The 13,663-nt window shown below is 41.1% G+C and overlaps 1 protein-coding gene across 12 annotated transcripts in view; it reads left to right on the top strand.

Annotated features, from left to right (window-relative positions):
- The window catches only part of PKNOX1 (PBX/knotted 1 homeobox 1), a 141,719-nt gene that overhangs the window by 88,041 nt on the left and 40,015 nt on the right, over positions 1-13,663 (top strand). For 11 of the 12 annotated variants that reach the window (XM_007493192.3, XM_007493198.3, XM_007493197.3 and 8 more), the window contains 2 exons: positions 10,611-10,738; positions 13,196-13,367. In XM_007493192.3, coding sequence (XP_007493254.1) covers positions 10,611-10,738; positions 13,196-13,367 — 300 coding nt within the window. Of the gene's footprint in view, positions 1-10,610; positions 10,764-13,195; positions 13,368-13,663 lie in introns of those variants that run through there. The other variant, XM_056797093.1, reaches the window with a different exon arrangement.

Consider the following 13,663-nt stretch of genomic DNA (forward strand, 5'->3'; position numbering starts at 1 on the left):
AGAGCAGGTGCCCACGTCTGGCGGGACCACCGGGAGCAGAGAGCAGGTGCCCACTTCTGGCGGGACCACCGGGAGCAGAGAACAGGTGCCCACTTCCGGCGGGACCACCGGGAGCAGAGAACAGGTGCCCACGTCTGGCGGGACCACCGGGAGCAGAGAACAGGTGCCCACGTCTGGCGGGACCACCGGGAGCAGAGAGCAGGTGCCCACTTCCGGTGGGACCACCGGGAGCAGAGTGCAGGTGCCCACGTCTGGCGGGACCACCGGGAGCAGAGAACAGGTGCCCACGTCCGGCGGGACCACCGGGAGCAGAGAGCAGGTGCCCACTTCTGGCGGGACCACCGGGAGCAGAGAGCAGGTGCCCACGTCTGGCGGGACCACCGGGAGCAGAGAGCAGGTGCCCACTTCCGGCGGGACCACCGGGAGCAGAGAGCAGGTGCCCACGTCTGGCGGGACCACCGGGAGCAGAGAGCAGGTGCCCACTTCCGGCGGGACCACCGGGAGCAGAGAGCAGGTGCCCACGTCTGGCGGGACCACCGGGAGCAGAGAACAGGTGCCCACTTCTGCGAGAGGACTCCGTACCCCCCCCCCCCCCCCCCCGTCTCCCCCCACACCCCTCGCCCTCCCGGAGATCCAGACTACAAAGGACAGACTTCGTCTCCAGGAACAGCGTAAGAGGCTTCTGTAATACTCTGAGAGAACGTGGCAGCCAGTCCCCACCTGGCCGATGCAGGGCTCATTATCTTCCTCTGATGGAGGATGGGGGGGGGGGGAGGAAGAGCTCTTCCCTGAACGCTTGGCATTTAAGGAAGGCATCCAGGGAATTCTCTCATCCTTTCCTACCCAACGAATCCGGGCTTCATGATCTCTAGAAACTCATCATTCTGAAAGACTTCAACTTGTGACTAAGATGCTTTTCCATCGTGGCTGCTGGGCTCCATCCTTCCCCTCTGAACATCCCCCCGTACCGTTCGGCTCCTTTTTAGTGGGTTATCCTCCATCATGAGAGTGTGAGCCCCTTGCGGTCACGGACTGCCTCATGCCCTCCCTTCCTTCCTTTTTGTCTTGGTATTAGCTCTAAGGACTGGCTCCAAGGCAGAAAAGCTGTCAGGAATAGGCAGTTGGGGTGAAGTGACTTGAGCAGGGAGTAGGAAGTATCTGAGGTCCTATTTGAACCCAGAACCCTCCCTCCCCCCCCCAGGCCTTGCTCTTTAGCCACGGAACCACCAGCTGCCCCGGGTCTTTTTTCTTTGCTCATCACTCAGCGCGGTTCCTGGCCCATCACAGGTTCTTAAGAAGCGTTTCCTGACTTGGAGAGGTCAGGATGTGTGGAGCTAGCTGGTACAACACCAAGCCTGAGGGAAAGAGCCCGGCATTCAGCGGGCTTCCGTTCTGTTCCCTCTCCGGAAAGGGACACACTGCTGAGCTGTGAATTGCCCAGTTTGGGAGGAAGCGGAGACATTTTGAAATCCAGCCTCCAGGGCAGCCAGTCCATAGGGAAGGGAGTTAAAAAGTGAGCAAAAGGGGGAAACAAGGAAAAAAGACGGAAATTGCCAAAGATCTCAGGAAGAAGAAAACTCAAAGAAGCAGAGCATCAACAAATAAACCAGCAGGGAAGGAAATAGGACCTCCAGACTGAGTAAAAAATGGAGGCATCTATGAGTAAGTATTGTAAGAAAAAGGAAAATAAACCAACAACTGATGAGATGGAGGTCTCCCATGGTTTCCCAAGAGAGCATGGAACCACAGAAGGGGGTTCCTACATTAAAAGGAAAAATAAAAATGGAGAAAGCAGGACGGACAAAATTGAAAAAGTTAAATCTACAGTAGCACATCTGACCCAACAAAAATCAAAGAACCCCAAAGAGAGGATAACTGGGGAGGCAAACACAGGGCAGTGAAAGTACAATCTGGCAGAAGAAGAGCCCCAAACAATCACATTTAAAAAAAGCACAGTCTCCATATAAGCACATTGGGTTGCTCTCAGAGATAGGCCACATAGAAGAAATGTAAGGACTGCAGGTCTCAAAAGAAGTAAACAAAAACCTGTTTCCTCATAATCGAATAATAATAACATAAGACAACCGTCCAGAACTTATGGATTCCTACAAAAAAGGGTCACTGAAAAGAATCCAGAAGATCAGTGCACATTGGAGGTCCCAATATGCCAGGTCCTTGCACTGAGGACACCAAGACCACCAAGGCTCGGCTCTCAAGAAGCTCACATTCTATTTGGGGGAAACTACAAGCAACCTGTACAATCGATATGCAAAACAAATAGGGCCACCCTCTAGAGAGGGTGAGTACTAGAAGGAAGAGGCGTGAGAAAGGACTTCCTGAGGGTGAGCTTGTAGGAAGTGGGGAAGTGGAGAGGAGGATGTGGGAGGGGTGGGAGCAGGAAGAAGGCCAGGGGCTCGGGTTCCAACAGCGCCTCAGCTGGAGACGGGGCAGATAGAAGGGAAGAAGTGTGTGTTGGGGGCGGGGGTGGAATAGGCTGTGAAGGGCTTTGAGTGCCAAATTGGATTTTCTATTTGATCTCAGAAGTTATAAAAAGCCACCAGTGGTCGTAAGATGACGTAGGCCTATGCTTTTGGGGAAAAGCAGTGGTACGCGGATTGGAGTGGGGAGAGATGAGGCAAGGAGACGAAGTAGCAGGCTACTGCCATAGTCCGAGCATAAGGAGATGAAGGCCTGCCCTCTGGGATCAGAGAAGAGAAAAGGATGAATCCACGGTGTGTCACAAAGGCTCAATGCATGGGCCTTGGCAAGAGACGGAATTGCAATTCAGATTGCCTTCTGAAAACTTGTGGGTCCCCAACCTGAGCCTTTTCTGAGGTCCTGGAATAATAGAGCATTTGAAGGCTCTCCCGGGGGGATTGATGCGCCCTCAAAACAGCAGCAGATATAATACAGATGATATGAAACAGGGCTGAGCGTGGCTCCATCATTTCCTTCAGAAGTGAAGAATTTATCTTTGACAAAATCCAATGTCAAAATAGACTTTAAAAAAAGGGTGAAGAAACAAAATAAGGAATCACATTAAAAATTTAATACTATAACAGGGATGTTCAAGACCTGGAAGAATAGATGAACTTCAAAACTGTAAAAATTAAAGTTAATATACACTAAATTCAATATTATACTTTATAAGATTTATTAATAATTACTAGAAGTAACAAAAAAAAGTAACAAAATAAAACCACATGCCCATGGCTAATTTACCTGCTCAGACAGCCCACTCCACCAATGTCCTGACCCAGGAAGAAAAGAGCTAGCCAGGGAAGCCCACCCAATTTATCTCCTGTCTATGTCAGCATGTAACGACAGAAAGTCAGTGGGCTCCTGGGAAATGTAGTTCAAAGGCACGAGATTTCCAGTTACACAAAACATCTACAAGAGAACCATATTAAAAAAAACAACAACTTGGGCACAAGAATTACTGGAAGAAAAGAGGAGAGATTGAGAGTGAGTGTTTGTGTGTGGTTTTAAAGAAAAGACATCTTTTAGAAGATTTGGAAAAGAATTCACATTTTGGAACAAGAGGTACAAAACCTGACCCAAGAAATAAAATTTCTGAAAATTAAAATGAACCAAAATAGAACTAATAACTCCATGAGATAAAGTAGAAATATTTTTAAAGCCCCCAAACTTAAGAAAATGTATGCAACCAAAAAAACAACCCTCTAAGTGTTATTAGATTACCTAAAAGCCAGGATGTAAAAAGAGAGTCTGCACATTTTATGTCAGGAAACTTAAAAAAAAAAAAAAGTTCTGTTAGAGCCAGAGAATAAACTGAAAATAGAATCTCTTGAGTCACTTCCTGAAAGAAACACAAAGGGAGCAGCTAAATGGCTCTGTGAACTGAGAGCCAGGCCTAGAGATAGGAAGAACCCAGGAGGGCTAGCTTCAAATCTGACCATAAACACTTTCTAGCTGTGTGACTGTGGGCAAGTCATTTAACCCCATTCATCAGCCTTGGAACCAATACACAGTATTGATTCTAAGGTAGAAAGTAAGGGTTTTAACACACAAACAATCCTAGAGGCAGGAAGTGAACCTTTAATTAGAACATTTCCAAGAATTCCTGATGAAAAGACCAGAAATATAAAGAAAGTTTGAAATTCAAACACCAGAGTTAAGAGAAACATAAGAAATTAAACATGAACAATCATGAAGAACTAAACAAGGTTAAACTAGTCACATTGTAATGTGAGGAGTTGATAGGGCTTTCTTTGCTCTATAGACTTACCTCCCCAGTGTCTGCAGGCTGCTTCTTGTTTCCCTGGGCTGAAAAAATGACGCACTGGATTTTTCCTTGAATTTCTCAGTCGCTCCTAGGTTAGGTTCCTCATTCTTTACTGAAGTAGGTTGAAGGTGAGCTGGGCTAGACTGCTTCCTCCTATTTTGACATTTCTATTGATTCTTTTCATTTGATCCCCTTGAGTCCCAACTTATCTCGTGTTTTCATCGATCAGGGCAACAATCCTGTTTTCTGAAGATATCGTCACAAAACATGCCATGAGTTAGTCATTAGACTCTCCCTTCTAGTACTCTGATCAGGACCAGGTCCTTAGACATATTGCCACCAGGTTGAAGGAACGCTCCTGATACCAGAGTCTGCCCTGTAATCAGTGGTTCTTGAAGAACTGTAACCATTATTCATCTTCACAGGACCTTTGAGGGTTGGGGCCCTAGTTAAATGTTACTGAATCAATTACTCCCATTTCTTCCTCTCTGAGTTCTTGTGATTTAGAGTTGTTAACTGTCTATCAAAAACTGTTTCCTTGCTACAGTTCCCTGTTCTTTCATCCACTTCAAGTCCATCTACCTCCAGAGACTCTAATTTGCTTGCCTCTTTTAAATTTTGCCCTCTTACATCTCTGTTCTGTTAGTAAATCTTCCTTCTTCCTTCCTTCCTTCCTTCCTTCCTTCCTCCCTCCCTCCCTCCCTCCCTCCCTCCCTCCCTCCCTCCCTCCCTCCCTCCCTCCCTCCCTTCCTTCCTTCCTTCCTTCCTTCCTTCCTTCCTTCCTTCCTTCCTTCCTTCCTTCCTTCCTTCCTTCCTTCCTTCCTTCCTTCCTTCCTTCCTTCCTTCCTTCCTTCCTTCCTTCCTTCCTTCCTTCCTCCCTTCCTCCCTTCCTCCCTTCCTCCCTCCCTCCCTCCCTCCCTTCCTCCCTCCCTCCCTCCTTCCTTCCTTCCATGTCTGGTCTCATTCCACTGCCAAGTGCACCTTTCTTATTGCCCTCCAACAATTTGAATAAGGGAATACAGATTACAGTGGAAGAATATCAGGAGCTCTCTAGTAGTTCAGTCCCCTAATTTACAGATAAGGAAACTGGGGGAGAGCCCAGATGGTGGAGTGATTGGAAACAGCCCAGTGGTTGTCCCTCCAAAAATAACTCCAAACATCTAGAAACGGTCCCAGACCAAATCCCAGTAGAGAAAGTAAAAAAAGCATCCTACTCATTTGTCTAGTCCTGTGTGGCATAGGGAGATAGTGTCTGTGGACCCAGAGAGATGCTGTGCACCAGAGTTAAGAGGAGATCCCATTCCCCAAAGAGGGCAGGTGTGAACTTGTAGGTTGTTGCCAGCTGTCTAGTTCCATGTCATAGATCCATGTTGAGCAGAGAAAGGAACCTGCCTGGGGAACGGCATTCCTAGGAAGGGGGATCTTGGGATGTACATAAAGAAAGGAAGAATTCAGAATCTAGAAGCAGCCACGAAGTGGCTCAGACACCATGTGCAGAGCTCGAATCTGTCCTAGCCAGCAGGGATCTCAGACCCCCGAGGAGCCTAAATTCTGCCATTGTGAACCAAAAGAGCTTTCTAGTTGGCTTATGGGCGCTGAGCCCAGTAACCTTATTTATATGTTACACATATATCATTTCTCATATTACTTACACATTACACATGAGTGATATCTAGGCTTCTTTTTCATACTTTTTTGTGCCTACTCCATCCCTGGTGCTAAGTAGTTGTAGTAGTAGTGGTCCTAATGATTCACATTTATAGATGGCATAACAACATACAAATAGATTTTGCCATAACAATCCTGTGACGTAGGTAGTGTGAGCATTATTCTCATTTAAAACCTTTTTCCTCAGTATTTTTATTCTCAACTTGATAAACATCAAGAAACAGGAATACTTATCTCTATTTTACAGATGGGGAAACTAAGGCACAGAGAGGTGAAATGATATGCCCATGGCCATTTTATCTAGTAAGTGTTGGACAAAGATTTGAACCCAGATACTATACTGTGTTTCCTCTCTAACAGATAAATTCAGAGCATTTTCATACACTTTCCATTTTATTTTCTTTATCCTGCCTCGGTGCAGTAGAGAATGGAGAGGCTTTTAAAAGTCCTCCCATTTCATAAAGACAAAGAAAGGGGAAAAGAACCAGCTCATTCTGCCAGTTTTAGCAGCAGAGCAAAGAAACAGTTTTCTATTTCAGATTGGTGCCATTGCTGTTATACCTTGTTGCTTCCCTTTACACTCAATAGGCAAGGCAAGAAATTTCAGTATTGTCAATTTGTTGCTTAAAAAAAAAGTTTCGAGATTGCTGTAACTTTAATGTAACAAATAAGTTAAATTTTTAAAAATGTAGATACACCTTGGATATTACTAATAACACACTGAATGAAGCTCGCTTAAAGCTCATGAAACACAGCCAGTCTACTAACTTCTAGAGGAACCGTTTTTTTCAAGGCGTCTATTTTCTTCAAAGCTGGTCCCACTCCATTGGCTGCTAAAGTTGATCTGATTTGATTGGTTGAATGTCCAGGATGATGAGACTGATCATATTTTGACTAGAAGGAATCATAAGATGATGAAAGGAATAAAATAAAAATAGGTCAGATTCATTATCGTTTATCCTCATTTGCCTCAAGGGTACAGTGGTGTCTAGGTCATGAGATTTCCTGCCACACTCCCCTGTGATCCTCTTAACGTGCCGCTTATTAAGAACCCCACAAGCTGTGGCTTTTTTCAGCTCTTCTTGTATTTTCAGGGGCCCGTCTCTTTCTGCTGACATAAATATAGATGCTCATCTAAGGGATCAACCACAGAACAGTGTCACCACAAAATGTGAATAATATGCCCTGTCTGAGGAGCCAGCTCTGAAAACTAGGAGCCAGAAGTTAGGATGCACCCGACGAAGAGCATGATGGAAAAGGCGCTATTCAGATATTTCATGCCGGCCTACAAGGGAAAGGAGAGGAGCAGCACGGCTCCCCTTTCCACAGTGGTGGGATACCATTAGCAGCAGCGTTCAGGGTGAATGCGGCCATGACCAAACACTTGAAGATCAGGAATGCCAGACACAGTCCTGTAAAGTCCATCCATCCATCCATCCATTCATTCATTCATTCATTCATTCATTCATTCATCCATTTATCTATTTATTTATTTATTTTCCATTTGAATTAGTTTATTTAGTCGATTTAGAACATTATTCCTTGGTTACAAGGATCACAATATTTCCCTCCTTCCCCCCACCCCTTCCTGAAGCCGACGCGCTATTTCATTGGGTATTACTTGTGTCCCTGATCAGGACCCATTTCAATGATGTTATTTGCACTAGGATGTTCATTTAGAGTCTCCATCCCCAGCCATGTCCCCTATATCGATGTATTGAAGCAGTTGTTTTTCTTCTGTGTTTTTACTCCCACAGTGTTTCCTCTGAATGTGGATAGTGTTTTTCTCATAGATTCCTCCAAGTTGTTCAGGATCACTGCATTGCCACTAAGGGAGAAGTTCGTTACATTCAATTGTGCTACAATGTATCAGTCTCTGTGTACAATGTTCTCCTGCTTCTGCTCCTCTCACTCTGCATCACTTCCTGGAGGCTGTTCCAGTTCACATGGAATCCCTCTAGTTCATTATTCCTTTGAGCTCAATAGTATGCCATCACCAACATGTACCACAGTTTGTTCAGCCATTCCCCAATGGAAGGGCAGCCCCTCATTTTCCAATTTGTTGCCACCACAAAGAGCGCAGCTGTGAATGTTTTTTCCTGTAAAGTTGAGGGACATAATAGCATGTGAACATGAGGCCCTGGAAGCTGAGTCTTGATGGTTGCCCTCTTCTTGTGCTTTACTATCTTGTCTTCATGTTCCTGAAACATGAGGGCTACCAAAACGCTGACAGAGAAAGGGAAGACCACAAGACAGATCACGTGAAAGATTGGCATTTCTGGTCTTCCTCAATCATATCTGCAGAATTTTCACTTGTGGCCATCCTGCCTCTCTGGACATAGTGATGAGTCAACTGGATCCAGGATGTCATCGTAGTAAAAATTAGGATGTTTCCATCCTCTTGTCCTTATTTTCTCATGGTCTAGGTAGTCGTGATGTTTTCTGTAAAATAAAACAATTTTTCATTGAAGAGTTGGTATGTGTTCATAAAGAAGATTATTAAGAACTTATTAAGGGGGCAGCGGGGTGGCTCAGTGGATTGAGAGCCAGGCCTAGAGACGGGAGGTCCTAGGTTCAAATGTGGCCTCAGACACTTCCCAGCTGTGTGACCCTGGGCAAGTCACTTAACCCCCATTGCCTAGCCCTTACCACTCTTCAGCCTTAGAACTGATACACAGTATTGACTCCAAGACGGAAGGGAAGGGTTTAAAAAAATGAACTTATTAACAAGTTCTGTATTTCTGTTACTGTTAGTGGTTTAGATTAATCTTTGATATTGTTGTTGATAGTTTATAATTCATTTAAAAACTTTGTTCATATCTTTTGACCACTTATCTCTTAAGTAGTATCTATTGTTCATATACTTGTTTTAATTGTCTATGTACTGTAGATAACAGTGCTGGCTACCCACTCCAATACTGTTTGTACTTTTCTTCCATATACCCCATTGAACCTGCTCTCTCCACTTATTGGCAATATTTTTTACTTTTAAAAAATTATCAACTTAGGCATCAAAAGAGTATTTTCATGCACATAATAGAGGAGAGTGGATTCTATAGGATATTGTAAATCTGATTAATTCCACTTGCTTAAAATACAGATACATATACATAAAATAGTGTTTATACATTGCTTTAGAAATTGCCCTGATTATTTTTTCTAGCTTATACATTTATGTCTGTTCTCTTCTGCTCATTTAAAAAAAAGTTTCAATGGTCCTCTTTTTTAGAATCATAGTTGCTCTCCACTCCTCACCAGAAGCCCCTCCTTCCATTTAAAAAAGGTAAAGGGGAAAAAACCATAAGAAATAAGTTTAGTTGAAGAAAATTAATTCACTTGGTAGCTATGTTCAGAAAAATCTTTCTCCTTTTGTATTTTGGAAACAATCGTGTCCTTGACAGCCGAGGGGTACATAGTGGTTGGTTTATTTGATGCCCGTTCAGTGTCTACATTCTTCTTATGTGTCCTAGTCAAACGAAATAGCAGTTCCACCTCTTTCTTCCTCATAATGTACGCATTTATCTCCCTCAGTACCCTTTAAAGATATTAAGGTTTTTAAAGGACTCATGTTTCTTCTTCATCTCATCCGAATTTTAGCATTATATCATTCATCCCCTTCTAGTTACTCACATTTACTTATTTCAGACAATCTCTGGAAAAGATTTACTAACACTTAGGGGAGCTACACACCCACATATTCAAAAGGTGCATATATCCATACACATATATGTATGGATATTTAAACATTTTTACAGACAAATTTGGGAAATATATTTATATATATATAGAAAAAGTTCTGTTTTTTCTATAATCCTTAGTATTAAGACGATGACATAGTGTCATATGTCATATATAACATATGTCATAGTCACACAATATATTGCATTTTTAACTTTGTTAAATAGAATAAACAACTTTGACTTATTAATTTGTTCTTTATTTTTATAATATTATGAGTCATCAAATACTAGTCTCCAGATTAGAGATTAGAATTAGAAATGAGAAATTCCCATCGGAGGATGAATGGCTTGTAATTTGTACGATTGAAGGACACGTCAAAAAACCAATGCAATCGTGAATTCCTTTAAGTATATAGTGATAGGGTATAGTAGAAAGAATAGCGTTTTTGTGGTCTGAGGCAGATCTCTGTTCAAATATTAAACTATGTTGTATTTTTCAGAGCCCTTAAAAATTATATATATATATATATATTTCATACAATAATAATTCTTTTTTTTAAAATTAAAAACACCTGTCCTTAAAATTGATACTATAAATTGATTGCAAGGCAGAAGAATGGCAAGGCTAAGCAGTTGGGGTCAAGTGACTTGCCCAGAGTCACACAATTAGGAAATGTTTGAGACCAGATTTGACCAGTCCCTACTATCCACTGAGCCACCCAACTGCCTCTTAAAAAAAAAAAAAGCCATTACTTTCTGTTTTGGAATGGATATTAAATATCTGTTCCAAGGCAGAAGAATAATAATTTTAGTTCTTAAACTGAATGCTAAAATTCCATGATTGTTGTTTTATCTGTCAATAAGTCATATATTAAAAGGAGTTTGTATGGTTTTGGGGGGTATAATTGCTATGTGATATCAAAGTACTAACATTTTATTTTTTCTAGTGATTTGAAAGTTAAATACCTTTCATCAGTTTGTCCTAGATAATATGGAATATTTTTCTCCTTTTGCAGATGCAAGTAGTAACAGAATTTAAAACCGAACGAGAGCCAAACTGTTCTGACCCTGATGCAGAAGGAGTGAGTCCTGCTGCTGTGGAATCCCAGACACCAATGGATGCAGATAAGCAGGCCATTTATAGGTAGCTGCTTCAACTAAAATACAATGTATTCTTTTTTTTGTTTATTTTTTATTTTAATATGTTGGGGTGGGGGTAGAGGGAATACGTGGAGTATATCGTAAAGCTATATAGCTTGTTCTGAATGATAAAATCACCGTCCAGGTGAAAAATTTGAGATTTAATATTTCTTATATCTGTTAATTTTGAAATACATTGTGATAAATTTCAAACTGATATATATGATATTATCTTTAAGGTTATTTAAAGTGTAATTGCTATAATATAATTACTATAATTCAACTTATAATATTACTTTTTTTAAAGTTTTGCATATGATTGCTTTGATCTTGCTGTTCCCTGCCAAGTTTGTGCCTTGCTCCTCTTTGTCTCCATAAAACTTGTCTACAGTTAGGATGTTTTGTTGTTGTTGTTGTTGTTGTTGTTCACTTATTTTCCAATTCTCCCCCCTCCCCCATTAAAAAAAACACCAAACGATGACTCTGATCTTAAAGTCGATTCTGCTCTCGGGGTAGAGAGTGTGAAGTCTTAAACTTGCGTTTTTCCTTGCTGTTGGCCTCCCCTCCAGGCTGTGGGAGAATAGTCACACTAACAAACAGATTCCAGGAGATATGAATTGGTCCAAACTGTTCTGGAAAGACATTCAGATCTATTCTCAAAATGGCACACTCTCCTGGATGTCCCCTTTACTTCCAGAGATATCACTGCTGGGCTTATAAAGAGTTTGAAATCCAAGGGAAGATACTCCTATGTGTGAAAAATGTTAATTACTTCACCAGGTAGAGGAGATTATATTTTGTAAATATGATACAAACCAGCAGAGTGTAATGAGTCATCTCAAAGCCAGAGAGGTGTGGGTTCAAGTTTCATCATTTCTCTGGTCCTGGCATCTCTGATTTTAAGGCAAGTGGCAGAGACAGAAATGGAACCGAATCTGCATTGGTCAGAAAGTGCCTGAAAGTCGTTCCTTAGTTGGGAATTCTCTAAACCAACGAAATCACAGATCCATCACCTATACTCATCCTAAGGAAGAAAAAGATGGATTCAGAGAGATCTGGGAGGACGCGTACGAAATAATGAAATGAGAGCAACAACCGGAACAACAATATATAAGGGGGCTTCTGAGCACGTCGACATGTTCTGCATGGGGCACTCGGCATCCCCTGTTCTGACTGAACAGGCTAGAAAAGCTTCTGTCTTTCAAACTGGTCAGACTGCATGGCAGATACATTTTAAATGGAAATGAGATGTTAATATTGAAGATCACACTATTACAAAAATCAGGAGGGAACTAGTTCATGTGCCTCGTGGCTCTGGGAGGGAGATATAGTCTTAACCAAATGAGAAATAAAGACAAAATAGATTACAAGTATCTTTCCATGTCATAACTTTCTGAATTGTAGTTTCAATATATCACAGGTTGGCATAAGAAATTAAATGGGAATTTTTGGGGTAGTTTCTAAGTTATAGATGACACTCACGGGCTTGCAAATGACACAGAAAAAATTTAGAAACTCAGAAATGTATTAAATATATGTACACTATTGTATAATAAAAATATATTTTCTTTTAATACTGTAAATATATGCAATTTCTTTTTTAGAGTTAAAATAAGTAAAAAGTTAAAGTTTATTAAAAGAATTGGAAAGCCAGCAGACGACACTCAAAAGCTAGTATTGTAGAGATATTTTAAAAAACGTAATAACTCATGAATGTATAGAAATGCATCTACTGTTATATCTATTACTTGTATGATATGTATTTTACTGTTAACATAAATAATGAAGTTATACAGTTTTTTCCTTAAAATTCAATTTATACTTAAAGAACTGTGGTTCTATGAACTGATTTGGGGATGTGTGTTTATGGCAATATCTCATGTGACATCTTGCCATGATCTCACAGTCCTTTGCGTCCCAAGTTTCTCCTATTTTGTGTCATTTAAATACCACAAACTCTATTAAAATCATGTGTTCCAAGCATAATATTTCTAATGGTTTGGAAAATCCCAAGAAACAGAGGAAAGCTAAAAAGTTCTCTTAAAAAACTTAGTGAAATACAACGTTAAATTTATGTAATATGTTTTTAAAAACAACCTTATCTCCTGTCTTAGAATTGATGTTGTTATGTTTGTTGCTGTTATGTAGAATTGAAGCTGCTGAGAATGGCTAGGCAATGGGGGGGGGGTAATTGAATGATTTGCCCAGGGTCTCACAGCCAGGGAATATCTGGGGTCAGATTTGAACTCAGAACCCCCCACCCCCACCCCCCGGGCCTGACTCAATCTACTGAATCACCTAAGTTTCCTCTTCATAATATGGTATTTATAAGCACTCATAATGTGTACATCATAATTCTATAAAAGTTTAACTTTTTAAAACTCATTGATTTCGGAGAGCATTTCCAAAAATTGTTAAAGTTTAAAATGTATGACAAATGTCTTTCTTTTCTTTTTTCCAGACATCCGCTCTTCCCATTATTAGCACTGTTGTTTGAAAAATGTGAACAATCTACGCAAGGCTCAGAGGGCACAACTTCTGCCAGTTTTGATGTAGATATTGAAAATTTTGTGAGGAAGCAAGAAAAGGAGGGAAAACCATTTTTTTGTGAAGATCCAGAAACTGATAATTTGGTAAGTGAAATTCACTAATGTAGCAAATTAATATTTTTATGTAGCAATTTAAGTGGCTTAGCGTTTTTATCCACCTTATTTTAAGGGTGAGCTCATCAAATTAATAATACTGTATTCTGTATGAATCTTGTTCTAAAACTGCCTCTTTTATAGGATTTTCCTAATTGATTTAAGGTCAGATGTAAGGACAAGTAATAGTGTTTCTTTGTACTTGAAAAATAAAAGTTATTAAGCATGGTTTCTGTTCAGATTGCCATAGTCAACTTTCTGGAGAAAGTATCCATTTTTTTCCTGAA

The sequence above is a fragment of the Monodelphis domestica genome, chromosome 4, assembly GCF_027887165.1.
Source record: "Monodelphis domestica isolate mMonDom1 chromosome 4, mMonDom1.pri, whole genome shotgun sequence".
Classification (NCBI taxonomy): Eukaryota; Metazoa; Chordata; class Mammalia; order Didelphimorphia; family Didelphidae; genus Monodelphis; species Monodelphis domestica.